The 26,719-nt window shown below is 37.3% G+C and overlaps 3 protein-coding genes across 5 annotated transcripts in view; all 3 read right to left on the bottom strand.

The window, feature by feature from the left end:
* Nucleotides 1–286: 286 nt before the first annotated feature.
* Nucleotides 287–26,719, bottom strand: part of LOC102077425 (uncharacterized) — a 139,170-nt gene continuing 112,737 nt past the window's right edge. The window contains exons 1-6 of one of the 2 annotated variants that reach the window (XM_005467702.4): nucleotides 5,329–5,541; nucleotides 4,871–5,239; nucleotides 1,766–2,086; nucleotides 1,332–1,589; nucleotides 977–1,099; nucleotides 287–762 (exon numbers count right to left, since the gene is read on the bottom strand). In XM_005467702.4, the coding sequence (XP_005467759.2) occupies nucleotides 524–762; nucleotides 977–1,099; nucleotides 1,332–1,589; nucleotides 1,766–2,086; nucleotides 4,871–5,239; nucleotides 5,329–5,383 (1,365 nt within the window). In that variant the 5' untranslated portion in view covers nucleotides 5,384–5,541 and the 3' untranslated portion in view covers nucleotides 287–523. Of the gene's footprint in view, nucleotides 763–976; nucleotides 1,100–1,331; nucleotides 1,590–1,765; nucleotides 2,087–4,870; nucleotides 5,240–5,328; nucleotides 5,542–26,719 lie in introns of those variants that run through there. The other variant, XM_025912000.1, reaches the window with a different exon arrangement.
* Nucleotides 11,842–15,357, bottom strand: LOC109202952 (T-cell surface antigen CD2-like). Of its 2 annotated transcripts, XM_025912028.1 has the most exons (5): nucleotides 15,251–15,342; nucleotides 13,994–14,311; nucleotides 13,584–13,841; nucleotides 13,194–13,310; nucleotides 11,842–12,905 (listed from the first exon to the last, which is right to left on the bottom strand). In XM_025912028.1, exons 1-5 carry the CDS (start codon nucleotides 15,297–15,299, stop codon nucleotides 12,718–12,720), a joined length of 930 nt encoding a protein of 309 aa, XP_025767813.1. In that variant the 5' UTR covers nucleotides 15,300–15,342; the 3' UTR covers nucleotides 11,842–12,717. The 2 variants fall into 2 exon arrangements, with proteins under 2 accessions (XP_025767813.1, XP_019217487.1); XM_019361942.2 differs by lacking the exon at nucleotides 13,994–14,311 and having other exon boundaries at nucleotides 15,251–15,357.
* On the bottom strand, nucleotides 19,983–26,656 carry LOC109204802 (hepatocyte cell adhesion molecule-like). Its single transcript, XM_019366658.2, has 6 exons — nucleotides 26,403–26,656; nucleotides 25,063–25,386; nucleotides 24,598–24,855; nucleotides 24,409–24,513; nucleotides 24,142–24,255; nucleotides 19,983–23,760 (listed from the first exon to the last, which is right to left on the bottom strand). Exons 1-6 carry the CDS (start codon nucleotides 26,449–26,451, stop codon nucleotides 23,582–23,584), a joined length of 1,029 nt encoding a protein of 342 aa, XP_019222203.1. The 5' UTR covers nucleotides 26,452–26,656; the 3' UTR covers nucleotides 19,983–23,581.

Here is a 26,719-nt window from a genome sequence, read left to right as displayed (position 1 = left end):
CAACCTGTCATACTATGACAGATGATGCTTTCTGTTGCGTTTCTATAGAAGTTTGCCAGCAGTCTAAAGGGGAGCCCAGCCTGTTTGTCTCCTGAGAAAGAAAGCCTTTGCTGGGCCTTATTTACATTGATGATTTATCACTGTTTCAAGTTTTTGCTGCACAGAAATTCATAGAAATGTTCACCACACTTTTTACTTTAATTATTTTCATTTGAAGGATGATTGAATTCCACATTTACAAGGTCAAAAAGTAGTCAAGTTGAAATTAAAAGAGGGGCTTCTCCACTACAATCATGACCTTTATTCTATCAGAGCTTCAACAGAATGCAAATGCAGAGAACGCACATATTGCTTGTAATTAAACATGGAAGGAACCTAAAACTGGATGCATTGATGCTCTGTTTTAATCAGCTGAGCTTTGTGCATTTGCCTGATAATTAAAAGTGTCTTTAGGTGTCTTGATGTCACCTCCTGATGTGGACCTTCAGTAGTGCAGTCTGTGTAAAGACACTGACCATTTAAATCACCTCATTTTACGGACCGTTGCATATAAATAATTATTTCCTGTTGGTTGAGTGTGTCGAGGTTGCTTTGGAAACTTGACCTGGGCATACTCCACTTCCACCTTTTTCTCTGCCTGTGCCTCACCCTCGCCCTCACCCTCATCTTCATCCTCGCTCTCAATCTCGACCTCGAACTCCAGCTCAACCTCGGCCTCCAACTTCACTGCTGCTCTTAGCTCCACTCGGTCATCCTCTCCGTCTGCAGAGTAGTAAGATCAAATTAAAACATTAGTTTGACTTCTGATTTTCACTGTCATTTCTGATTCTGACTAAAAATCACAAACACACGGACTTTATTATCCATTTGTAAATTTACATGACAGCGGCATCAACATAGTCTTGGCAAGAATATGAAAAGAGCAAAAAATTATAATAATAATCTCAGTGAAGTAGGTAAAAAGGAGGTTTTGTACCTTTTTCTTTTGTAGGTTTGTAGTTTTGTTTTTTCCTCTGATTAAAGATGATTCCTATACCCACAACTAATAAAATGACCAGTGCTAAGAGAACACCACCGATCACTTGCAAAATACCTGCTTCTGAAATAAAGTGACAGAAAAAAACAAACAAGTAAACAAATGCATGTTTTCACTAATTTACTAATATACCATAATCAATTACTGCTGACCACTTGATTTATTGATGTGATATCACTGTTTTACTGATTGGTCATTTTAATTTAATGTACCTCAAACAGTCTGAGGATTTATGAAAGTACCCATAATCAACAAAAACTAATTCTCAATCTTTTTTCATCATGTTCTCACTCACCGCAGGTAGATATTCTCTCCTCTTTGGAGACATTACTGACGTTGTTCCTGACTGAGCAGACCAGATGTCCTGAGATGTGCTGTTTCAGGGTAATAATGTTAGTCTCATTGTTTCCAGGAAGGAGCTCAACATCTGTCAGTGTGCGTCCATCCAGAGTCCAGCTATACTGAGGACTGTCCCCTCCCTCAGCAAAGCAGGAAACTCTCATCTCTCCCTGGGACAGACACTCAGAGAGCAGCAGGACAGAGGACACAGGAGCTGAGAGAAACACACACAGATGAGTTAAGTCTTTAAGTTGGCCTTTAATGAAAAACAGCGAAAGCAGAAAATGTCTGAAATTTTGTGAGATATATTATATAGCTTAACAAAGCAATATTAAATTTCTATTAATTTTAATTAATTCCCTGCAGGGAAACCATTATAAAAGGAATTACCTTGAATAAACAACTGTAAAGTCCAGTCGCCTGATGCTCTTCCATCTGAATCAAAGGTTTGAAGGGTATAATTACCACTGTCATTCCTGCTCATGTTAGGGATCCTAAATGTTCCATTACTGGGAAAAAAGACAAATCTTTGTCCTTCAGCATTAGGAAGAACTTTATTATTTCTGACATTTAGTATTTTTAATAAATTTTTCATCAATTGGTATTTTGATGTCTTTGAGGTATTGTCCATCAGCTGGATGTCCACATTTCCACCTAAAGATCCATAACACTGAGCTCCATGCTGTTTAATGTCACAGCAAGTTTCCAAACCTGCAAATTTAAACAAGTAAAGAAAAGCAAAACTGTAAAAGTTTGGAGTTTTCAGTCCCTACCAGAAGGATTGAGGCAGCTTTTACAAATGTTTACCAAAAAAACATACATCAATGTTTTGTGCCTACTGTCTGTCTCACTTCACACTATTGGAAGAAATATTTAGTGGCATGCCGATGAGCACTACACAGGTTTATGACTCAAACACAGCAAGGGTTCAGCGCTATTTTACTTGTGCTGATCTTTTTCAAAATGAAAATTTGGAAAATCTAACTGGAAAATCACAAATGAAAAAAAAAATGACTGAATTTAATTTAGCTGCTGTAGCTTCAGAGTTCTGCTGATATGCATGTTGACTTACTGTCACATCATGATGATAATGATGATGTGACACTAGGCCCATGCTTTTCTACAAGCATTTTAAAATACCTAAAAAAAAAGGCTATTTTTTTAAATTTTCTCTTGAAAATTACCTTTTAATGTTTTAATCCGTTATTAAGTGATTTTTCCAAAATGGAAACTGAGCAGAGCAAAGCTCTTCTAATCTTTTTTATTTTGACCTTTTACAGATTATGTAATGAGTTAATTTCTCAAAGCTGTTTCTTATTAAACTGCATATTCATTTTGAAAGGATGTCAGAAAGAGGCATCAATATTTAAAGAAAAGCAAGCAAGTAAGTAGAAAGGTGCAACACATCCTTAGCTGACATAGCACTTGGGCACTGAGCATACAGTGTTGTGAAGGTTACTTTTAAAATGTATTCCACTACAGATTACAGTATACATGCCCCAAAATGTATTTTGTAATGCATTCCCTTATGTTACTCAATGAGAGTAACGTATTCTGAATACTTTGGATTACTTAATATATTATCATGCTTTTTACAACTACATGAATGTACTATTGCTGTGTGATTTATCACTATTACTGAATGTTACTCGTCATACCAATACCAACTAGATTTTTAAATCTTAATATAAAATGAGTAACAGTAGGGTGGACATTAGGTAAGGCTGCAGTTTTTGCAGTGATCTCGTATAGAAAACTATTCTGGGCGTATATAAAACAGGTCCGTGGCTCCTCCGTAGTAAAGGGACCTCTGGCTAATACGTCGGGTTCTGTGTGGGGCTTGTAGCCGAAAAAACTAGCTTTACTTTGTTGTCTGGGTCAACTTTGCCAGCAAGAGAAAGAGAGATGCGTCGAAAGGCTGCTCCAATGGAACCTATTGTTTCGGAGAAAAACACGAACACAGTGTACAGTCGAGTCTTAGCAGCTTACTTACAACTGGGCTACACTGCCCATAAGGCTACATTCTTTAGGGCTATGCCTGTAACACTCTGCCTATTGCCTTCATATTGAATAATTTTTGAACAATAATTTTTAAAAATATTTCATCACGTCATTATGCGAGCCGTAGGTAGAGGTGACATGGGCCGCGAGATTGAGACACAGGCATTAGAGACTCTTAATGCGTGTTTTGTTTGGGTTTCCACCAACGTGGAATTACCAAAAATAGAGAGAGCATAGCCTAACATATGAAACAGGAAAAGACCGCCGTGTAATCCATTTATTTCAACAAAGTAAGTGTATTCTGAATACCCACTTTTTAAACAGTAACTGTAACGGAATACAGTTACTCATATTTTGTATTTTAAATACGAGTACATGTATTCCGTTACTCCCCAACACTGTGAGCATAATACCTGCCCACTGGGTGCTCTTATACTATGGTTTTAAGGTGCAGAGTTGTGGGTGGATGCATTTTAGCCCAAACCAGGATCTTTTCCTAAAATGAATCAAGTGGTTTTAGTGCTTGAAGCAAACAAAGAGCTGGTGAATACAGAGCTAAATGAACCACCCTACACAGAGTTTACTAAAACCATCATTGTCTTTTACAGCTATGTGCAGCTTAATAGTAACAGTTCGGTTCAGTTAAAAAGAAATATTAGCCTGTATGTGAAGATGATTAGACTTTTATTCAAACACAAACTAAGTCTATGTGTTTGCAACATAGAAGTTTGAAATGTGAAACGAGCCACTTGGTTTTGAGGCTGCAGAATTAGGTTAAAAATACAACAATCATAATGCCCGTGTGGTTTTCTGAGCTACCATTACGCAGTTGACATTGTGGTTGAATACTTTATTAACTGACCCCAAACCAGGCGTCAGGAAATCCACGTTGATACACTCCAAGTACGTCTTTTTCAATGAGCTTTGCTTTTTAATGGTTTCTGACTTATTATTGTTCTCATCTGTTATTCTTTCCAACCCTATTTTGTGAACCCAGTTATTGAGAACTTCAGCTTTGTTTCTTCTTTGCTTTTTAATGGTTTCTGATTTACTCGTGTTCTTATCTTCTGCGGAGCTCCTTGTTAAGAAGGCTGCTATGTTAGTAAAGATTATTGTTCTTATTGTAATTATTTGCTAAACCTCACAATACCACACCATAGTGGACACAGCTCTGTTAGACACTGAAAAGATGATTAATTTATGAATATGAGTAGCGGTCCACATGTGGCAAAAATAACTGGAAACATCAATAGATAGACTATATCAATATATCTATATCTAATACTATATCAGCAAATGTTCTGTTCTGTTCTGTTCACTGTACATCTCTGCTCTGTGCATATGCTTATTTTTTTCATTTCATCTTCTATCATTTTGTTGCACAAGTGATGTGTACCGTGTTTAACAGTTCTACTGCCACATAATGCTTACATGTCTGTTCATCTTTATAATAACATCAAAACTATGCAATAAAGAATAAGTTATATAACTTGCCTTCAACTTTGCCATTGTCTTTAACATCCAGGGTGAAAAGAATGTTTTTCTCTTGGACTCCATTTGAATTAAAGACCTCAATGCTGTATTGACCTGAATCATTCCTCCTCAAGTTTGTGATCTTGAGTGTCCCATTCTTGATTAGAAACTGTAGTCTGTTGTTAAATTCCTTGTCTATCGTTATGTTTTCTTTCTTTAGACTGAACACAGTTATGTTCACCTTGGGAAGCACTTTCAAACACTTCATTTCACGGCCACTAGCATTAGCCATCACATCACACTGGATATACACCGTTCCTTTAAGATGAGGAGAGCATGGGCATCTGTTTGCATTGAGATCACATGTAGTCTCATCAACTGGAAAGAAAGCTGGAAAAGATGCATTCAAAAGAACATGAGCTGAAACGATTCACACTACAAATGTGAATGTTTGGCTTGTTATATGAAGACAATCTTACCACGAGTTCCTCCTGCTAATAACACAACAATAAGAAACTGTTCCATCCTCTTCATACATCAACGTTGTGGATTTAATCTTTAAAAAATGAAGAATATAGAAAAATATTAACAAATGCTGAACCTCTGTGAACCTCAGGCAAACTGACAACAAACAGTAGATCGGAGATGAAACAGACAGGGTATTTTCACAAGAGCAGGAAATAAAGTGACTCACTTCTACTTGCCCACACAAATAGAAGTGACAGAGAAGAGAGAGAGAGAGAAGTGAGGCAGGCTTTTGCCTGTGTGCTGTAATGAACTGATCTCAAGAAATATCCTCAAATGTTAATGAATCTTTTTGCCTCAACTGGTGTAATTTTGGGGAATTACCTATGCAACCTATAGACAATCTAGGCAATACTCTTTACTGGGGTAAAACTTTCAAGTGTCAATAAAGCATTCACATTCACAAGCATTCATCTTAACATATATATTTTAAGAAAAAAAAAAACAGGAAGCAATTCAAAATAGTCCAGAGGTCTCTGTGGGGAGAGCTATGTTGTTTCATGTCTTTACAGAGTGTGCAGGAGAGACGTCTTTTTATGTTTGTAGGTTTGCATAAGTTTGCTTTTTGAAAGAAAGAGAAATAAACAATAAAGAAAGAGTGTAAAGTGTAAATACTGAATGGATGCAAATCACTGCCACAACATGAAACTGTGAAACAATGTACTCTAGACAAAAAAAAGAAAAGAAAACAAATGAAAACAATGCAAATTTAAATCTCTCTCTGTAAACGGCTTGTAATGTGTTTAGAATAAATTTGTAATAACACAAGTTTTCAGTGGTAAATAGCAGAATGTCACTGAATGTATTTAAATTAAACACTGCAGACTCTGCACACTGCAAGCTTTGCAATTTTTCACTTACTTTTGATTACTCTCAGTAAGCACGAGGAGTGATGGTGAACATGGATGGAAGAAGAATCATGATCAAGAAACATATGATGTACATTATATGCTTATGTTGCAATGGATGCACAAATCAGCAAAGCCTAAGGAAGCAACATATATATAAGCACTCTACTGGAAATGAGAAAAATCATCTATGAGAAAAGCAAACCCTGCATAAGTACTTCCTGCATTATAAAACAAAGCTGGAACCTTCAACTCTGAGCAGGTTGCAATGAAACTGTCCAAATGTTATAGCGGGACTATTATTTTACATACTTCCTCTTACTCTGCCCTAAAAATGGAAGTGAGAGCTATGTTTATGCACACGTGTTGACAAAACGTCCTGTTTTCCCAAATAAGAAGTTGAAAATATATTGAGCATAGAAGATATAGAATTGAGATATGAGATATACAATTTATACATTTCATACTCTTCACTTTGAAAAAAATGTAAACAGAATAGTTAAGAGGACAATCCCAATACAGGAAATTAAGTTTGGTATATGTCATTACAATTGATGTCATGCTGACACAACCGCAGAGAAAAGACTGGAGGAACAGAAAGGAATCTCAAAAGGGAACCACTGAACCCAAAATAATCCAAAACTCAGCACGAAACTAAAGAAACAAAAAACAAAGAAACCCAAAAGGTATCAGTGAATATAAATGAACAGAAGACCATAACCAACACGGAGTTAGAACAAATACCTTGTCACAACCACAAGAAATCATAAACACACAAAAACTCAAAGCATGACGTTCTAAACTCAAGTGTTTAGTTTCCTGGCTGTATTCCAAATCCCATATCATTTCTGCAGGAAGCCAGTGCATAGTTATACAAAGGTTTGATGTACAAGATCTCCAGCCTGGGTGATTCTTTTCCTTCACCGATGGCTTCCAACACATTATCCCCATCAAGCCTCTCAGTGAGGGACTCATCACAACCTGATAATCCCATTAGGGTGGGATACCAGTCAGTAATGTGTACTGCTTTGCTCACCCTCCTTTTTGAGCGTAACGTGATCAGGCAGTTGGGCTGGAGAGGTCAGATCATGGATGGATAGTCAGATGAGTGTTGGAGTCCACTGTGCATTTTGTCATGTTTGTTTGGATTAAAGGCAGTGTATGGGGGAACTCTGTGGCACTGCAGACTGACACACAGGAGCTCTGTTAGAGGGGAATGAAGCGATTAAATGGCGTCCGAAAGGTCGATGTAATTAATTTTAAAAAGCCAGTGGGTGGTTAACAGTCTTACTTGAGTTAGGACTGAATGGAGCATTGGAGGTAGTCTAAGGGCAGCTAGATTAGCAAGGTTTCTGTGGAAGTGCAAAGGATGTAACTAAGAGAACTGAGAAAAAACTGGGTTAACCCAAAACAGGCATTTGCAGGCAAGGTAAGAGAAATGACTTAATGTTCCCTATTATGGCAACTATTGAGAGAAATATGTCTCAAACCTGAATAAATACCAATCATTACCCAGAATTTATTAAGTTAAAGTACTTTAAATAGATCTGCCCCTGGTATTTATTCAGGGTTGGATGTATGCATTTGTAAAATATTTCTACATGTGGTCAAATTGCTTTAGATTTGTGTGTGGATTGAAGCACGCACATGTGAGTCCTCAAACGTTACACACGAATCATTGTACACATTTCTAAAGCCTAGTTTACACTTGTGGGTCATATCGTACACATTTACAATGCTTATGAGACATATTTCTCTTAATAGACAATGATCTATGATCTATAATGAGAACTGCTGCAAGCTTCAATCTAAAATACTCCACAGCTGATTACAATATGCAAGGAAAGTGTAGAAAGCGCTGCTTGTGTGAGACAACACAGGAAGTCTGCACTTGTTACCAGACATGTTTAATTTCCACGCTGATGTCAGCTTTAACTGACACCTTATAGTTTCTATTTGTTGTTGTGCCATCATCATTACTGGCACAACAGTTTATCATCCTCTCCCTTTCTGAAACTGTGTTGTGTAAGCGTGTAGCAATTTCACCAAAACACTGAACTTTCTTACCTGTTAGTTAACCCTTCACACCGTGGGGTGCTTGTATCCTTCTAATGAGGAGTGCATTAACTCTATTATGAGCATACATTGCAATTAATTTAAAAAAGAAACTTAAAGTTATTTCTAACAAATCCCTCCTTTCACACTGTCAGGTGTGAATCCCAATCATGCTTATTGTTTAACTCATCCTTCCAGGATTCCCAGCCAGGTGTGATACTCAGCCTGAGGCCTTTCTCTCCTTAACCTGTACTGTGCCTCCCTTTCAGACAGGAGAGTTACCCTAAGAAGTTCAAAAATGTTGTTTAAGCATACTCAATGATTAAATTACTCACTGCCACCTGGTCCCTAAATGATGTCTCTACTGTTCTCTGGGTCCTACCCACTCTTCTTCATCTGAATCTCCAGCCCTTTGATTATTACTGAGGCTTTTTCTCTCTTAAGCCTGTACTGCCTCTCCCTTTCAGACAGGAGAAATCTGTCTGATATAACAGCATCAATAACATTATGATATTTAAAACATCCTAAAGGTATTTACAATGCAGTTTTGAAAGAAGGTTTAATCTGGTGATTCAAAGCAAAATCACTTGTGAAATGAACACAAAATTCTGTTTGAGAGTTTTAAATGTGAGAATTCAGTAGATATCACAAAGAGACTTACAGCTGTAGTTGTTATATTTACTAGGGAAATGAGGATGATGCTCAAGTTTCTGAGGTGTCAGGAACTGGCATCACTGTATGACGCAGTCTAGCTGCTATACAGAAGTGCAGGAGTCCAAAAGAATTTGTCAGTCAAGTAGCTGTGAAATTTGCATACTCAATCACTGCTGATAATAGAGCCTCTCGCACATCATTTTTCGGTATCCTCTGTTGGCAATATGATCTTATGTCCAAAGATGTCTTTGTGATTTTGGAATGGACCGAATCACTGCAGTCCTTTTTAGACAGAGGGACTTACCATCTGATGTGGTTTTCTTTAAGTGCACTATTAAAAAATGTGTGCCCTGGTTAAGGACATGTCATGGACATCCTGTTGAAGGACAGGAGATCTGCCAATAAAAGTTGAATTTTTTTCCACCTGGTTAGGGATCATCAGATCCCAGGTCAGGCACACAAGGCTAAGCAGGCTCATGATGGAGGAACCAATCAGAGCTGTAATGCTATGGTTCCTGTTACGCTTTAAACCACTTAAACTTGCTTGTATTTAGTATACTGTCTCTAAATCAGTGTGCAGTGAGACTCAGAGTGGTAAATCCCCTCATAAGATGTTGCAAATGGCCCCTTATGCACTTGAATGGCAGGTTAAGGAACCTAAAAAACTAAAAAAAAAAGCTAAACCTCCATCCTCACCGAGGCTCCGAACTGTCTGCCTCATTTGTGCTGTTGTATTGTAGATCAGATTTGTTTTAGCTTTAAACCTTGAATCTTTTGAATAATTCAATGCCATTAAGGCAGTGGTTCTTAACCTGGGTTCGATCGAACCCTAGGGGTTCGGTGAGTCGGTCTCAGGGGTTCAGCAGAGCCTCCGCCGTGACATGCACGGCTCATTTTGTGCACCAGTAAAAAACATATATATGTCTTGAATTGGAAAAAAAAAAATCATATTTTATTTTTCACTAAAGAGGGGTTCAGTGAAAGCACATATGAAACTGGTGGGGTTCGGTACCTCCAACAAGGTTAAGAACCACTGCATTAAGGAAAAACACGGCTAGATGGCAAAAAGCGAACAACAAAATGTCACAGTTTAGAGTGTTCAGTTTTTACCAGGACTGTGGTAACAGATGCAAATGCTGACCTAAAACAGAAATAGTGGTTTTGTGGCTCCCATCTGTCTCAGTTTAGACCATACAAACAAGTATTTATTGCCATACAGATGAGCATTACACAGGTCTGTGACTGAAACATAGTTAGGGTTCAGCCAACAGTAGTATTTTCTCAATAAGAAAGAATATTTATTATAAACAGTATTTAAAAATTATTGGATGGAAGTCTAAAAAATACAATGATATGATTTTGATTAAAAACTTTCTCTCTGCTTCTCACCGTCTATTTTGGTAATAAAGGCTTCTAATCATCTAAAACACTCTAAGAAATGCAGTGAAGCTCAATTGAAATGTATTACCATCACTTCCACACTTGTCACAGTGTTAAGCCCTTATTTAAACATTGTTTTTGAGATGTTTTGTTTGTTTGGAGTTGTGGATTCCCTTCCTCCCTGGATCCCTCCCTGGAGCACTGTTTCACATGCTGCTTTGTTATGGCTGAATGTATATTACTCCAGTGTAAATAAAATGCACTGAAGTGATCTCCTGAGTGCCTCTTCCCATTAGCCTTGACAGATTCAGATCATATGAGCAGAAGTACACATACAAATAAAGTAAATACTGTGATGGCCCACCAGAGGGCTCCACTCACACCCAGGTCGGGAGGAGGGGTTTTGCTGGGTTTTGCCACAATGTGTTCAGTTCATGTTTGGTGGTGAATAAAGTCAGTCAGAGGGAAAGGCTAGAGCACCTGTGTCGTCTGTACCTTCACCCCAAAATACAGCCACACTGTGGAGCCATTTCACACTAGTCTAAATGTCATGCTTTGTCTCTGTAATGTTCCTGTTGTGAAGCTCCCCTCACTTGCTCTCCTGGTTAAAGCATCCAATACTATTTATATGATTTAGAGAAACGTGATGCTTTGCATGTAGGTTTTGTGTAGCTTTGCCCTGCAAGCATTATCTTAATAAAAATACGTACATGTTCTTTGTTTTTTTGTTGGTTTTTTTAAAGGAAAGAAAAGAGAAAGTAAGAGTTTCACTGACTCACTCACTGAACTTATTTGTAAGCAAATGCAACACCTCTGTAAACCAGTAGAGGGAAACCTGACACCAAACAGTCTTACTGGGCAAACAGTACTAATGACACATTAAAGGACAATTTTCTGAAAGGTTTCTAAATACAAAAACAACAGGAAACAACAAAATTAAAGCTCCTGTTTTTAATTCTGTCAATGCAGAGATACAGATATAATTAGAGCTTTATATGAGACAAAGAACAATCTAAGGAGCTTAGAAAGAAAAGTGTCTGGACTTCTTTAAGTTGCTTGAAGATGTGCAATTAAAGGACTCCTAATAGCATCACCTACAGTCCAAACACAGCTTCCATGTTCTTTATTCAGCCTCTGTCAACTAAGTAGGCAACTTTGAGACAAACTCTCCTTTACACAAATGCAAACAGGCACCTGCTCCACTGACCACGTTTCCTGTTCTTGACCAGTTTCAGATCAAAACATGTAAATTTAGACTCAGCAGGATGTGACTACTTTCACAGTATTTCAGTACTAACTGAAAGCAGTTGTCATTGCAATTTCTTGTTATTACTGATCATCTTCAGGTAAGAATGTGTGAACTCAGACCAGGCATGATGTGACTAGAATAGAAATGCAGAGAAAGAAACAATAAATGTTTAATTATTTTAAAAAAAAATCTATATCAGTAATGATGATAAAATATTGAATTGAAAACAACTCCAAAGAGATGAGAAACAACTAATTAATGGCATCATTCAACCGTTGCAAAGTCATCAGTATTCATAAATATATGTCTGTGCAAAAGCAAAGTGTATTCATATATAGTAAATTAAAATTCAGCAAATGTAAAACAAAAGCTTTATTTATAATGTCATAAAGAGATTTTAACTCCAGAATAATGACACTGTCTCTACATTTATGCTTAAATGTGTCTTCGGTTGTTTATCCAACATATGAATTGAACAGAGAAAAATCTGCAACATGATTACAGACACAGGACTGGGCTCCATAAATGTTGTTCTGACTTTGAACATTTCCTTGATATTTGTACTGATGCTGATTTTAAAAACACTGGCACCGCTGAACAACAACAAAACTCCAGATATGTGTGTTAAACTTGCCCCAGGGGTATTGGAAGTACAAATAAACTACGACCATGTTGAACCTGTGCTGCCCCTGTGATCCCAGACTGATGACCAAATATCATAAATGCTGTTGTTATTATTATTATAACAGGTAGTTTGACAGTGCTCAAATTTAATATACTCTAATGTTTTACTGTGTGATATTACTTGAGATGCTATGATTTGGTGCTACATAGTGACATCTGACCTGAACTGTATTTAAATTATGAAGCAAAAAGTGTTATGCAGCAATGAAACCAAATAACATGAAACAAAATGCACTTTGTCACGTCGAGTTCAAAATAAAAGAGAATCTGCCATTACAATCATAAACTTTGTTCTATCAGAGGTTCATAGCAGGAACATAAGAGTGGATGCATTATGAGCTTTGATGATTTGTCTGATAGGAAGTTCCATTAAATAAAAGACCTTTCGGTATTTCGACACCACCTCCTCCCTCTGTGGACCTTCAGTGGTGTAGTCTGTGTAAAAATGCTGATCACTTTAATCAATTGATTTTTTACATGTTGACATACAAACAATCATCTCCTGCTTGTTCAGTGTGCCGAGATCGCCTTGAGGACTTGACTAAAACTTGGCCGTACTCCACCTCTGCCTCCACCTCCACTCTTTTCTCCATTTTCTTCTGTTCTTTCTTTTTCTTCACTCTAACATCGGCGTACATTATTTGCTGTCCATCTTCTTCATCTGCAGAGTACAAAGAAGATCAAATTAAAATTCATGAGCCCTTTTGTAACTTAATCATGTCATGACATTTTTTCCTAAGTAGTGTTAGCCCAACAAGTGGCAACAGTGTACAGTGGTTTGTTTGATTCTTATCAAAATCCATTTAAAAACTGCTATCTAAAATATTTTTGTTTGTTTGTTTTTTCTTTATTGAAAAAAAGCAAAACCAAAATTTATCTTTTATATTTGCAAAAAACAAAGCAAAGAAAGTCCAATCTGGATGAACTGAGTAAAAAGGAAGATTTGTACCTTTTGTAGGTGTGTTTTTTTGTTTCTTCCTCTGCGCACAGATGACTGCTGCAGCCACAGTTAGGAAAATTACCAAAGCTGAGAGAACACCACAGATCACTGGCAAAATACCTGCTTCTACAATAAAACACACAAAACAAACAAGTCCACAAACACGTTTTTATGAAGAGAAAAAATGACATCAATTAACTTAAAGGTCGATATTTACTAATGTACCATCAGTCATCACTGCTGGGAGTTTGATTTAAGAATGATTATTAAGATGTTTGTGTCTTATTGTTTGAGGTGCAGGTAATGAAAATGAAGCATGTGGGCAAATACACAGATGATTTACAAAAGATGTTTAATACACTTATTAACAAAACTTTTATTAATAATGTTCTCACTCACCACAGGTACATATCCTCTGTTCTTTGAAGACATTACTGACGTTGTTCCTGACCGAGCAGACCAGATGTCCAGAGACGTGCTGTTTCAGAGTGATGTTGTTAGTCTCATTATTTCCACAAAGGAGCTCAGCATCTGTCAGTGTGCATCCATCCAGAGTCCAACTGTACTGAGGACTGTCCCCTCCCTCAGAGGAGCAGGACACCCTCATCTGTCCCTGGGACAGACACTCAGAGAGCAGCAGGACAGAGGACACAGGAGCTGAGAGAAACAAACAAAACCACACAGTAGATTTTACATCAGAATCTCCATAATTCTTTATATTATAGTGTAGATATATAGATTACCAAAACAATGCTAAGTTTCAGCCTACTAATTGTTGTCATTTCCCAACAGAGAAACTAAAAATTTACCTTGAACAAATATACATAAAGTCCACTCGCCTGATGTTTTTCCATCTGAATCAAAGGTTTGAAGGGTATAATTACCACTGTCATTCCGGCTCAGGTTATTGATCCTAAATGTGCCATTACTGGGAAAAATAGATCTATATGCTATGGTATTAGAAATAACATTATTATTTCTCACATCTAGTATTTTTAATGAATTCTTTAACAGTTGGTATCTAGATATTTCTGAGGTGTTGTCCATCAGCTGGATGTCCACACTTCCTCCCAAAGCTCCATAACACTGAGCTCCATCCTGTCTGCCATCACAGTAAGTTTCTACATCTGCATATAAACATAAATAAACAACAACAAATTTTGAGAGACCAGTCCCTGGATTGTGGCACCATTTGCAAATATTTATCTGAAAAGAAGTTTTTATGGATTCAGTCTTTCCCAATTCACATTAACTGAAGAAGCATTGATTAGCATCCATTATACAGGTCAGTGAGTGAAACACAGGGTTCAGCTAACAGCACTATTTCCCAATTAGAGTGAGCTGTTTTCATAAAGAACACTTTAAAATTATGGGTAAGATGTCTAAATAATAGAAGAATACTAGCAAAAACCAACAGTACACCGTGGATATAAGTTTTGGTAAGCAGTTAGTTATGTACAGGCAATGTATACGGAACATGTAACAAATACACGTTCAGTATTTGCAGGGTGATCATTAATACAAAAATCAAAGGAACTGGGATCAATAACAGGTCTTTCTTTAAGCATAAATGTTAATAATCAATGTATGGATGAAACTGTTTTGGCAAACATTCGTTTAGATTGGAGCACCCATTACATACATACATACATACATAGGTTACGATCATTATAGTAAGCTGACTGAAGTGCTTTTCCAAAATCCAAGATTAAATAAATATTTGAAAAAGGGGTAGATCTTCCATTCTATTTTATTATCAATATTATTACTTATATATTATTAAATCAGATATTTTTTCATTCGTATTTACTTTAAATTCAGGTAAATGTTAAAACAAATCAAATATTGCAATTAAGCAGTTAAAGGGTTCAAATTATTTTAACAAACTGCCACTGTGTTCATCCGATCTCTATCTGAATTTTTCTTATTTTTATTGTTTCAATGTTTGAGCATCTCATCATGTCAAATGTATTTAACTGACGGGATCCCGTAGCTGTAAAATGTGTTATTTATAATAAAATTAAGTATTAATAAAGGGCTTCATGTGAAAAAAATGAACTGCTCACCACGAGGCACTCCACACAACAGCAATAACAGTCCAACTACAGCTTCCATGTCTGCTCACGGTTCGGTTTGCCCTCAAAAACAAACGTGTGTGTGTGCTGCTCTGAACAAACTGCAGTGTGCTCTAAGGGGAATCAGCCTCAGAGGAAAATATGTGAAAGTGTTGGTGTCAGGTTTTATTAGTTCTATTTATATTTTCATGTGCTGTGAAGATAAAAGGAAATCACATAAGCTGTTCTTTCCCTTTGTAGCCTTTAAGAAAATAGTTTCATTTGTGACCAACTGCAAGGAAGAGAACAAAACATGTGTCATTTATTCACAGAGGGTTTGAGACTGATGATATTGTCTAATGCCTAAGAAATCCATTTTCCCATATTTAAAAGAAATAATCTATTACAGAAATATGTATTTAAACATGTGTAAATAATAATAATAAAAATACATTTTCAACCTCTGCCAATCTACAAAAGACCCGTCTGCGTATTAAACAATAACTATAACTATTATGATTAATTTCATATGTAAAAACTTAGATTTCAGAAGAATATATATAAAATATATGTAGTACCACCACAAAAAAATATGTTTCATTTTTAAAGCTTGATAAGGGATCATTTTACATATTTATCATTAAAAGTATAGTAATAGTACAAATCTTGAAAGCCTAAAAAGTCTGATAAAATACAGTATATAATAGATAATAGTATATAATCCAATAATTGCACGGTACATAATAGCGCCCTCTTTTAGTAAAGAATAAGAATACTGCTTCAGACTGATTTGTTGGCTAGTTTCAGATTTGTTTGCCTTTCTTAGACTTTAGTTTTACTGTTTTAATTCATTTCAATTTTATTCAGATTTATTTATATAGCCCCAAAACACAAAATATACCACCTCAAAGAACTTCACACTATATGGCCCCACAATATAAGAAAACACCCACCAGTAACAACTCTCTTTACTAAAATGGTGACTGAGAAAGAAGAGCATTTTTTATTACTTTAAATGGAAACAGTGCAAATCATGATGTATGTACAAAGGAAAGTATAGCAGTAAAACCAATTTATATAAACACTTTAAAAAGACAGAAAAAAGACCTTTTTTCAGATTGAGCAACAAAAGAAACTAAACAGAGGGAAATCCTTTTGACAGACCTAGTTACTAGCATCCTGGTAACTCATATAGTGGATAAGAGGTGGAAAGTAACAGAGTAAAAATACTTTGTTACTGTCCTTAGATTTTCATGTATCTGTACTTGACTTGAGTATTTATTTTTTCTGAGAACTTTTACTTTTACTCTCTACATATTTTAACATATATCTGTACCTTCTACTCCTTAGTCCTTACATTTTCAAAGTAGGCTCATTGACATTTGAGGGGAGTATTTATTTTAGGTCACTTCTTTTTTTTTTAAACAAGTGCAGGAGTTCATAAGTTGTGTTTGCAGCACTTCAGCATCTAGCTAGCCCTACAGAAGAGAAGCTTTTACAAATGCAGTAACAATTTTTAAGTCGCACGTAATTTCAAATGTAAATGTATACATCAGCTCCACAAACTTCAGTAAATGCACAAACTGTTTGTATGCAGTTTGTTGCATAGTGTGTCTGCTTGATTAAGGTCTAGCTGCTGTATTTCACAGGGAGAGAAATGAGTGTGGGATATGTTTTGTAGTTGTAGTTTTTTTCATGACTCATGTCAGAGCTTCAACATTAGCTAAAGTGTTTTCACTCTTATTGGTCATCATAGCTGTTTAATCAGCCAACAAATTACCATAAGACTACAGTCAGATATTCAAATAATATATTCAGCCCACTGAAACATACTAAATGAAAGCCACTGAGAGGGTGGGAGGTTTTTGTGACCACTTTAAAGTACCTCAGAATCCCTTTATCCTCTGTGAATAACCCTGAAGCCTGCAAACAATATAGATTTCCTACAGTAAAAAAGGAGCAGTTTGGATAATATCGTGTGGAAAGAAAAAAAATTCTACTACGGAGCCCCACAAGGGACATTGGAGAAAAAAAATGAAGATGACCTTTTGTGAGATGTGCCGGGAGTGCTGTGTTCCCCCCAGCTCTAGTGGGCCTCAACCTCCTGGTCAGCTTCGAGCTGGTGGATAACAGACATCTCCCAAAACGTCAGAGCACTTTTGAAAATATGTGATGTCTTGATAAACCAAGCAGTAATATTAAAACTAAGTAGCATCCACCATTGTTGGAAACTAGAATTGGCTGGGCCGTGCTATGAATTATGGGATAGGTTGGGCCACAAAAGATACACCGACTCTGTCTTCAAATGCAACCTCTGAAGGATGCAGCCTATTTTGCAAGATGATTGACTAAAGACTAGATTGCATTAATAATTTTTAAAAAAGAAACAAAAACACACACACTGCTGCAGAAAGAGAGACACATAGCTTTAGCTGTCCTCTGTACTGAAACACACAGACACACTGGTCTAGCTGTCCATAGCACTAAAACCCATGGTGTAGCTGTATCTGGTGCTGAAATACATGGCCACATTGGTATAGTTGTCCATCATACCAAATCATGCAGATAAATCAACATGGCTATCCGTGGTGAAAACAAAACAGTCACTGTTGCTTTAAATAGATAACTCTATGCACTACAAACCACCTACCTTGGGATAGCCAACCAGTCTGCAAGGGTCATCTCTAAAGCATCAAATCCACAGCAACAGCCCACATAGCAGACAGGTCTGGCCCGGATCTGATGTCAAGCTGGTACTGCTGGCTGACTTCTGGCACGGTAAGTTGTATGTCATTCAGATATGGGCCAGGCCTGGTGTAGATGGCACTGTTTATATGATGGCATGCCACATCTGGCCCGATTGTGGTTTGGTTTACCTGGCCAAGGCTGATAGAAAACAGGTCTTCCCCGGATCCGGCATCAAACTGGCACTTATGACTGACTGGTGTCATGGCAGAGTGTGTGTCAACCAGATGTGGGCCAGGTCTGGCAATGATGGTGCTATTTATTTTCCTATTTTAGTTAGAATGCCATGTTACAATACTATACTGCTGTGGTAGCCAATGTTTCAAATGCAGGTTTGACAGGTTTGTGACTGTACACTTTATCCAAAACCTAGTGACGGTTTACTTATGTTTACCACCGGGTGGCTGTAGCTCAGGCGGTAGAGCTGGTCATCTGCTGATTGGAAGGTTAGTGGTTTGATCCCTGGCTCCTCCAGGCTGCACGTCAAGAGTGTGAAGGTGTATGAATGTAGTTAGGAAGCACTCAGTTTACAGAAAGTGTGTGATTGGGTGAATGTGGCGTGCTGTATAGAGCACTATGAGTAATCCGAGAGAGCAGAAAAGCACTATATAAAAATTAGTCCATTTGCTGTCCGAACAGAGTTTCGTCATGTTTCTTTTGCGCTATCAAGTTCCGGCACACGTTGTTATTACATGGCTTGATTAAGGTACACATTAGGCTGACATCTGGGCCAGCACAGGGCCAGCAGTGTGTCTGCAACTGGCCCGTGGCTGCACACAACTTACACATGGCCCACATACCGCAAAGAATGACGGCCCTTTGGTGGCCCAGATCTGGTTTGCCAGAGGTAATCCACACATGGGCCAGCACAGGACCACCAGTGTGTCTGCAACTGGCCTTGTGCTGGCCCATGTGTGGACCACCTCTGAATTAATATAGTCTAAACGTGATGAAATTAATGCATGTGTAACAATCTCAAGTTTGGTGTGAGATACAATAGGGCTTAATTTAGCAATGTTTCTTAGACGATAAAATCAAAACCGAAGCAGAAATTTGACATGAACATCCAAAGTGAGAGCCAAGTTAAAAGTTTACCTCTAGGTTGCTGATAGACGATTTCACAAATGTCAAAAGGGGACCAAGAGCTTTCGTTGTCTTAGGTACAAATCTGTCAGGAGCACATTCGAGGACTTTAGTTTTTCCTTCATTAAGTTGAAGGAAGTTGTCAGCCATCCAACCTTTACTGGATTCTAAGCACTGATTTAGAATCTGCAGCTTAGAAACATCTTGGGGCTTAAAAGAAATGTATAACTGAATGTCACTTGCATAGCAGTGATAGCAAATGTCCTTAAAGGGGTCAAAGTATGCTGAAGAGGAAGTAGATATATTAGGAACAATAAAGGCCCCAATACAGAACCACGTGGCACACCATCAGTAAGGGAAGTGGAAGATGACCTGTGCTTAGAAACCGCCACAGAAAAGCATCGTTCATACAAATATGAGGAGAACCACTTCACGGCAGATTCAGATACACCGACCCAATATTCAGCCTTCCAAGCAGAATGTGGTGGTCAGCCGTATCAAAGGCCAACGTGAGGTCCTTTACTCATTAAACTAATTTACATTCTACTTTTTACACTACTATCATTATTTCTATTAAAAGGATCACACCTTTACCAAATTATGTGTCTCAAATGTTACAAATTAATAAAATCAAACAAATGCAGAAAGCATACACAGAGCTTTATATGGCATTGCATACTGACCTAATAAGATGTAATACAGATTTGTGCAGAAGGAAACAAATACACATTTGACAGTGGGTTTAGCAAAAGAACTTCTTATTTTAAACAAGAGGAAAGTCCTGTGGTTGCTTTTTTTTTCTTCCACGTGCAGAGTTTTTACTTTTGGCCTGTGATAATTCCTCAGTGTAGGCTGTATACAGTAGTGGCAGACTAATTCACCTGATTCTCTACATCTTGTTGAAGGGAAGTTGGTATACTGTTTTTTTTTTAAATCCATTTCTCTTTCCCTAGCAAGCCCAGCTCTTAAAGGTTTCTTCATTGCATTATTTTATCATTTCACTGAGTTTTGTAGAATGAGCCATTCTTTCAGAAATGTTTGTAAAGGCAGACTGCATGGCTAGGTGCTTGATTTAATATACATGTGGCAATGCAATTGAAAACACTTGATGGTTATCTTCTTCATCATGTTTGGATTTCATGCTTTACCTTAACTGTTTGCCTCGTGAATTCTAACTTTTTTTACCTGTAGGTTTTTGATCTTTATTTGCCTCCTTCCCATTCTAGGGTTGTTGCTTTATTTTTGTTGTGTTTTTACTGTTTTATTTATTACTTTCCAATACACTGGTGCCTCAAATCAAATGTTATTGAATGTCCCATTAAACCTTGATGAGCTTTGTTTAAAGGAAAAGGAAAGGAAAGGAAAGGAAAGGAAAGGAAAATTAAATAATAATACGGTCCATTTTATTTACTTCAAATTGAAGGACTATAATGGACTAAAAAACAGTTCAGACTGTTTATTGAATGCATATGGGCAAAATCTTGGAGAAGCTCACGGCTCTGCAACGGGAATTGAGAGACCTGGTGACCAGTGATGGACATTAGACCAACTGTAAAATTGGATGCAGTTTGTTCACTCTAACCAAAACAACTACCATCTTCAACTCATGCGGCCCCCCTGGCGCCAGCTGGTTGCTCAAGGCAAAAGCTGGCAGAAATAACAAAATTCTCCCTTAGATAACAAGACTGTTGTTGTGACTCTCTTTCCCCCTCCCTTAAGGCCACCCTGCGTCGACCAAAGATTGTTGACTTTTGCCTAACTGGGTGAAGGGCCACTTTCTCTTAGCTGAACAGGGAACACACACACACGCACACACACACATACACATGTATACTGACACAGACCCAGTTTCCTTCAGGGCCAACCTTGGATTTGGAACCTGGATTAATAAAATTTTATTGAAGTGAATTGAATTGAGTTCAGCCAGAATTAAAAAAAACTGAACTCTGAAATAAAAGTAGAAAGGTCGCTTTCTATTTTGAAACATCCAATTTTATTACTCCCTGTGACCATTTTATATTTTCTATGCAGGAAATCATAAACAGCACTTCCTGCGACCTTCTATTGTTGGTGCACTGCTTCTGTTGCTTTACCGGGGAAACAAACACACACACATCCAAGGTAAACACAAGTTTTAGATTTATCAAAAAGAAGAAGCATGAATTTTCCCTTCCTGTTTTATGGGAAGTTTCCTTTCCTGTTTCACAGGGTAATGAGTGTAGATTGAAGTTATTGACGTATTAAGTGTGGTCCTTGTTAAAAATGTGCAAGTACACCATTTTAAGGAAAATAATGGGATAAAAATGGTTGCAGGAGTAAACCAATGCAAAACAAGTAAAGCATAAACCGTTAAGGTATAAGTGCTGGGCAACACCAGAGGAGCGCAAACAAAAGGAGCGTGGTGTGAAAAATTGAGCTTGGTGTCATGACAGGAATAGAGAAAAAAAACACGAGTTTGTGAACAACCTTCTTTTTCTAAGACGTGCGTAAACCCAGGTAATTGTGATAATGATGACTAATAATGAGGGTTTTTTTTCTTTAAATGGCCACCCATCTCATGGTAGACTGAAGTCATACAGCTCAATCACCACTACTGTTACAACTTTCAAAACGAGCTAAACAAATTTCTGATGTATTTTTTGATAACAACCATCTTATAAAAAGTGCACAACAGCAGAACAGCAGATTAACAATCCCCCTGTTCCGAGGCTGAAAGTGTCCCTCGGTTTACTAATATCAGTGGCCAAATCCAAGTAAAATCCAACTTGCAGCAATTTGAAACATGGTTAGATGAAAAAGTGACTCACACCGATCCTTTATGTTATTTGAACATCAGTGTCTTTAATGAGGACATTTGCCAACTAAAGGTGAATTGTTGATATCTGGATGTCTTATAAACATCCGAAAGCTCAGCCTTTTTACTTTATTTATTTCTATTTTAAGGATTCTAGTATTATTGTACTCTTTACCATATGATATAAAGCTCCTTGAGGCAACATGTTGTAATTTGATGCTATATAAATAAAACTGAATTGAATTGGATGATCTGGTCCAACTTCTACCAAGTCAAAAACAAGTCAAATTCAAATGGAAAGAGAAAAATACAATACAATACAATTTTATTTATATAGCATGTTTAAATTCAGGGGGTACACCAAAGTGCTTCACAGTAAGGAATAAACAGTAAAATGATTACACTGAACAGTAAGTCATTAAAACAAGGTTAAAATAGAGAAACAAACAAAGGCATTAGTAAGTAGGGATAGGGAGAATTCATGATAATCCAGAGAAATGAGTAACGATACAGCAGTTAGTGAGCGGTGAGAATTAGCAAGTCAGAAAAGCCAGGTTGAATAGGTAAGTTTTCAAGGGTGCTTTAAAGGATTGAATGGAGTCAGAAGCACGAATGGTAGCAGGAAGACTGTTCCAGAGGTTTGGTGCTACAGAGGCAATAGCACGATCACCCCTAGTCTTCAGACGGTGCCTGGGCTGGGCCAGAAGTAACTGACCAGATGATCGTAAAGAACGGCTGGGAGTATAAAGACTGAGGAGGTTGGTGAGATAGTCAGGCGCAAGGTTATTTAGGCATTTGAAAGTAAGCAGCAGAACTTTAAAATCAATACGAAATTTAATAGGCAGCCAATGTAAGTCAGAGAGCACTGGAGTAATGGAGGCAAACTTTCTAGTTCCGGTTAGAAGACGAGCCGCAGCATTCTGAACAAGCTGTAACCGTTGGGGGTGAGCGAGTTGGAGTCCAGAGTAGAGAGAGTTACAATAATCTAATCTGGAGGTCACAAAGGCATGTATAAGTTTTTCAAGATCTTTGAACGGTATTAGACCTTGGAAATTTGGCACAATTGGAAGAAGCCAGATTTAACCACAAAGGAAACATGTTTATCCAGTTTAAATGAACTATCCAGGAAAACACCTAGATTACTTACAGTATCGGTAAGAAGCAAGCAAAGGGACCAAATCGGGCAGCTAGCTGATCTCGTGGAGTGTGACTATCAAACACCATAATCTCAGTTTTCTTCTCATTTAAAATGAGAGAATTGGCTGACAGCCACTCTGTGAACTCTCTCAGGCAGTCAGACAAACGATTCAATGAAGCTGGCAGGTCATCAGACAATTGGAAATGGATTTGAATGTTGTCATCATAACAGTGGTAGGAGATCTGATACTCCAAACAGTAGAGGGCCCAGGAGGACGGCGTGCCAAGCACACTGGCGCCATCTTGGATCAACCCTCCTAAATAACAATGTTCTATGAGAGCTTCCACAGAATATATGCAGAAAACACTCACAGTATTTGTGCAACATACTAAATCAAGAGATTGGAAGTGCAATGAAAGTAAAATAAACCTTTATATCAGTAAGCATTACCTTTGATAGTATATATTATATTTTTCTGATGGGAAATCACATTTAACGAAAAACAGTTAGACATCTTGACAGCAGCTTCTCACTCCATCAGCTTTCAGCTGTGCAGTCTGTGTGTAAGCACTGACCAATTAAATTACATGGCTTTATGGACGTTGGCATACAAACAAGCATTTCCTGTTGGTTCCATCTGCCGAGGTCGCTTTGAATACTTGACTTTGCCAAACTCTAGCTCAGCTCTTCTCTCCAGTTGTTTCGCCTGCCGTTTCACAACCCTGATATCAGCAAAGATTTCTTCCTCGTCGTCTTCTTCCTCTGAGGAATAGCAAGTAGAGGGGTGGTTTAATTACAATGAAGGCTCAGTTTTTGTTAAGAGTAAAGAAAATTGCACTGTCATGTCTGCAGCAGAAAAAGTTGGTTAGTTTTATCACAAAGACCGGAAATAATGTAAAATGATTCACACAAAATACGACTTTTAAAACGGGTTCATCAGCGAGCTTTAGACTTTATGGTAGGACAGATTTGTCTTCTGTGATAAAGGTAGCTGGTTAAACACTATCCACGTATTTAACTGACATATCTTGCTAAGTCATCAAAAAAGTTTGATTTAAAAAATTCCAATAATTTTTTATTTTTATAAAAAGAGTGAAAAGCAATCTGAGCATTGTGAGTGAGGAAAAAGATGAAGTTTTGTACCTTTTTGTTTTTTAGGTTTGCTGTTTTTCTTTTTCCGCTGAGCACAGATGACTGCTATACCCACAAGTAAGAAAATGATGAGCGTCGTGAGAACACCAATTAGTGGCAAATTTCCTGTTAAAAAAGAGCTGTTGTTTGAGTCAGAAAACGTGATTTTATGAAAAAATTAAATGGGGATAAATAAGAAAATTACACCAGTGGATGTAGGTAGTTTTCAATTTCTAATCCACCATATGTCATCACTTATGGCAGCTCCGTTCTCCTTACCCTTAAAAATCTGTGCTGGTTCAACACACAGGGTGTTACTGTCTTTATGCAGCCACCCCGATATCATTGTCCCATTGACTGTGGTGCAGTTAATAAAAATGAACCCTATGAGCAAAAGAGATAATTCATGACCATTATAAAAAGTGACATTAATTGTCAAAGTTGTGATTATCGCCTACTATCACTCACCACAGGTAGATATCCTCTCTTCTTTGGAGACATTACTGACGTTGTTCCTGACTGAGCAGACCAGACGTCCTGAGACGTTCTGTTTCAGAGTGATGATGTTAGTCTCATTATTTCCAGAAAGGAGCTCAGCATCTGTCAGTGTGCGTCCATCCAGAGTCCAGCTGTACTGAGGACTGTCCCCTCCCTCAAAGGAGCAGGACACCCTCCTCTCTCCCAGGGACAGACACTCAGAGAGCAGCAGGACAGAGGACACAGGAGCTGAGAGAAACACACAGATGATCTTTATTTAAAAAAAATCAGGATCTTTGTCATTCGTTGTAGTCTCTAATGAAAACCAAGTATAAAGCATAAAACACAAATATCTAAAATGTGAGATATGTGAGATTTGTGAGATATATAAATGACCAAATCAAGGTTAAATTCAGATCATTTAATGGCTTAATTCCCTAACAGGGAAGCATTTACCTTGAATAAACAACTGTAAAGTCCGCTCGCCTGATGATCTTCCATCTGAATCAAAGGTTTGAAGGGTATAATTACCACTGTCTGACCTACTCAGGTTATTGATCCTAAATGTTCCATTACTGGGAAAAAGAGATCTATGTTCTATGGTATTAGAAATAACCTTATTCTTTCTCACATCTAGTATTTTTAATGAATTATTTAACACTTGGTATCTAGATATTTCTGAGGTGTTGTCCATCAGCTGGATGTCCACGGTTCCTCCCAAAGCTCCATAACACTGAGCTCCATCCTGTCTGCCATCACAGTAAGTTTCCACACCTGGAACTTTTGAAACATTAATAAAGAAAAACATTTGTAATTCGTTAGTTTCTGTAAAATAGTTTTACGTGTTACAAATATTTCTGAACTACCACATTGAAACGTAATACCAAACTGCATATCGAATAATCCATTATTTTGATTGAGTGTGTATAAAATGATGAGCATTGTACTACTGCCATAAATATATGATCTCAGAATACTTTGCAGAAGTAGTTTTCCAAGGTGCAAGTAATCACCACAGTAATGTTTCCAAGAGTGCAATCATGTTAATAACCAAGAAAAACAGTTAAACAGATTCTCCACAGTTTTGGCCAAAGCGAACACCATAAAATTTGTTGGGCAATTAAAATTAAAACATGGATACCATGTCTATAGAAGAACTTTTCAGACAGCAGAGTTGGCACTCTTTTCACCTACAGATAGTTATGGAGAGCTCAGTAGGTCAGTTGAAATGCTAATATTTTCATGAAAAAATACAAATAGATACAAAAATGGCACAATAACATAAAGTGCTTATATGAGCAAAGTAACATTTAACAGAAACAACAAAAAGAAGAAAGAAACAGAAACAAAGAACAGTCTTAAATGTTTAAATATCTCATTATTATGTTTACCTTACCACTGCTACTATCCATCCATCCATTTCCTTCCACCTATGCAATTATTGCTCACATTTACACTGCAGGTAGAGTGGTGTCACCAATGAACCTAATGCCTATTCATCCATTTTCTTCAATTTATCCAATTCAGGGCCACTGCTACTAAAATTCGAGAGATGGCTATAAAGAAACTAAAGCTCTGCTCAAATGGTTACAAACTGTAGATTTTGCCAAAAAGAATATAACCAGATTTTTTTTTAAAACAAATAAAAGCGCAAATCTCTTTTTTTTTCATGTATTAGTAGAGCTGCTTTAACATCCCTTATTTTAAAAAATGGTATTGCTTCAAAACACATTGCTTATATATAACATATTATTAATAATTATTTATATTTTTAAAAAAACCCTTGATCAGCTCACCATGAGGCACTCCCAGTAGAATCACCATCAAGCCAAGCACAGCTTCCATGTCTCCTCACTGTTCAATGTGTGTTGACATAGTTGGAAGCTGTCAGAGTGCTTTATTAAATGGCATGCACATATCTCCAGTATTTAATGGTCATAAATGGCTCCTTGGAAAAGCTGTTCTCACTGCATATGTAGAAATCTAGAAAAGGAAGTGAAAACAACATGTACCTTATTTGGTATAAATAAAAGGAAGCTCATAGAGCTTCCACAGGCGTTTTCAGTCATTATTTACATTGTCACTGGACTATTTTTAGATCTTTTACCATCAC

Source organism: Oreochromis niloticus, linkage group LG2 (genome assembly GCF_001858045.2).
Source record: "Oreochromis niloticus isolate F11D_XX linkage group LG2, O_niloticus_UMD_NMBU, whole genome shotgun sequence".
NCBI classification, from domain to species: Eukaryota; Metazoa; Chordata; class Actinopteri; order Cichliformes; family Cichlidae; genus Oreochromis; species Oreochromis niloticus.
The sequence above is the reverse complement of the archived record's forward strand: the minus strand, read 5'-3'. Positions and strand labels throughout refer to the sequence as shown.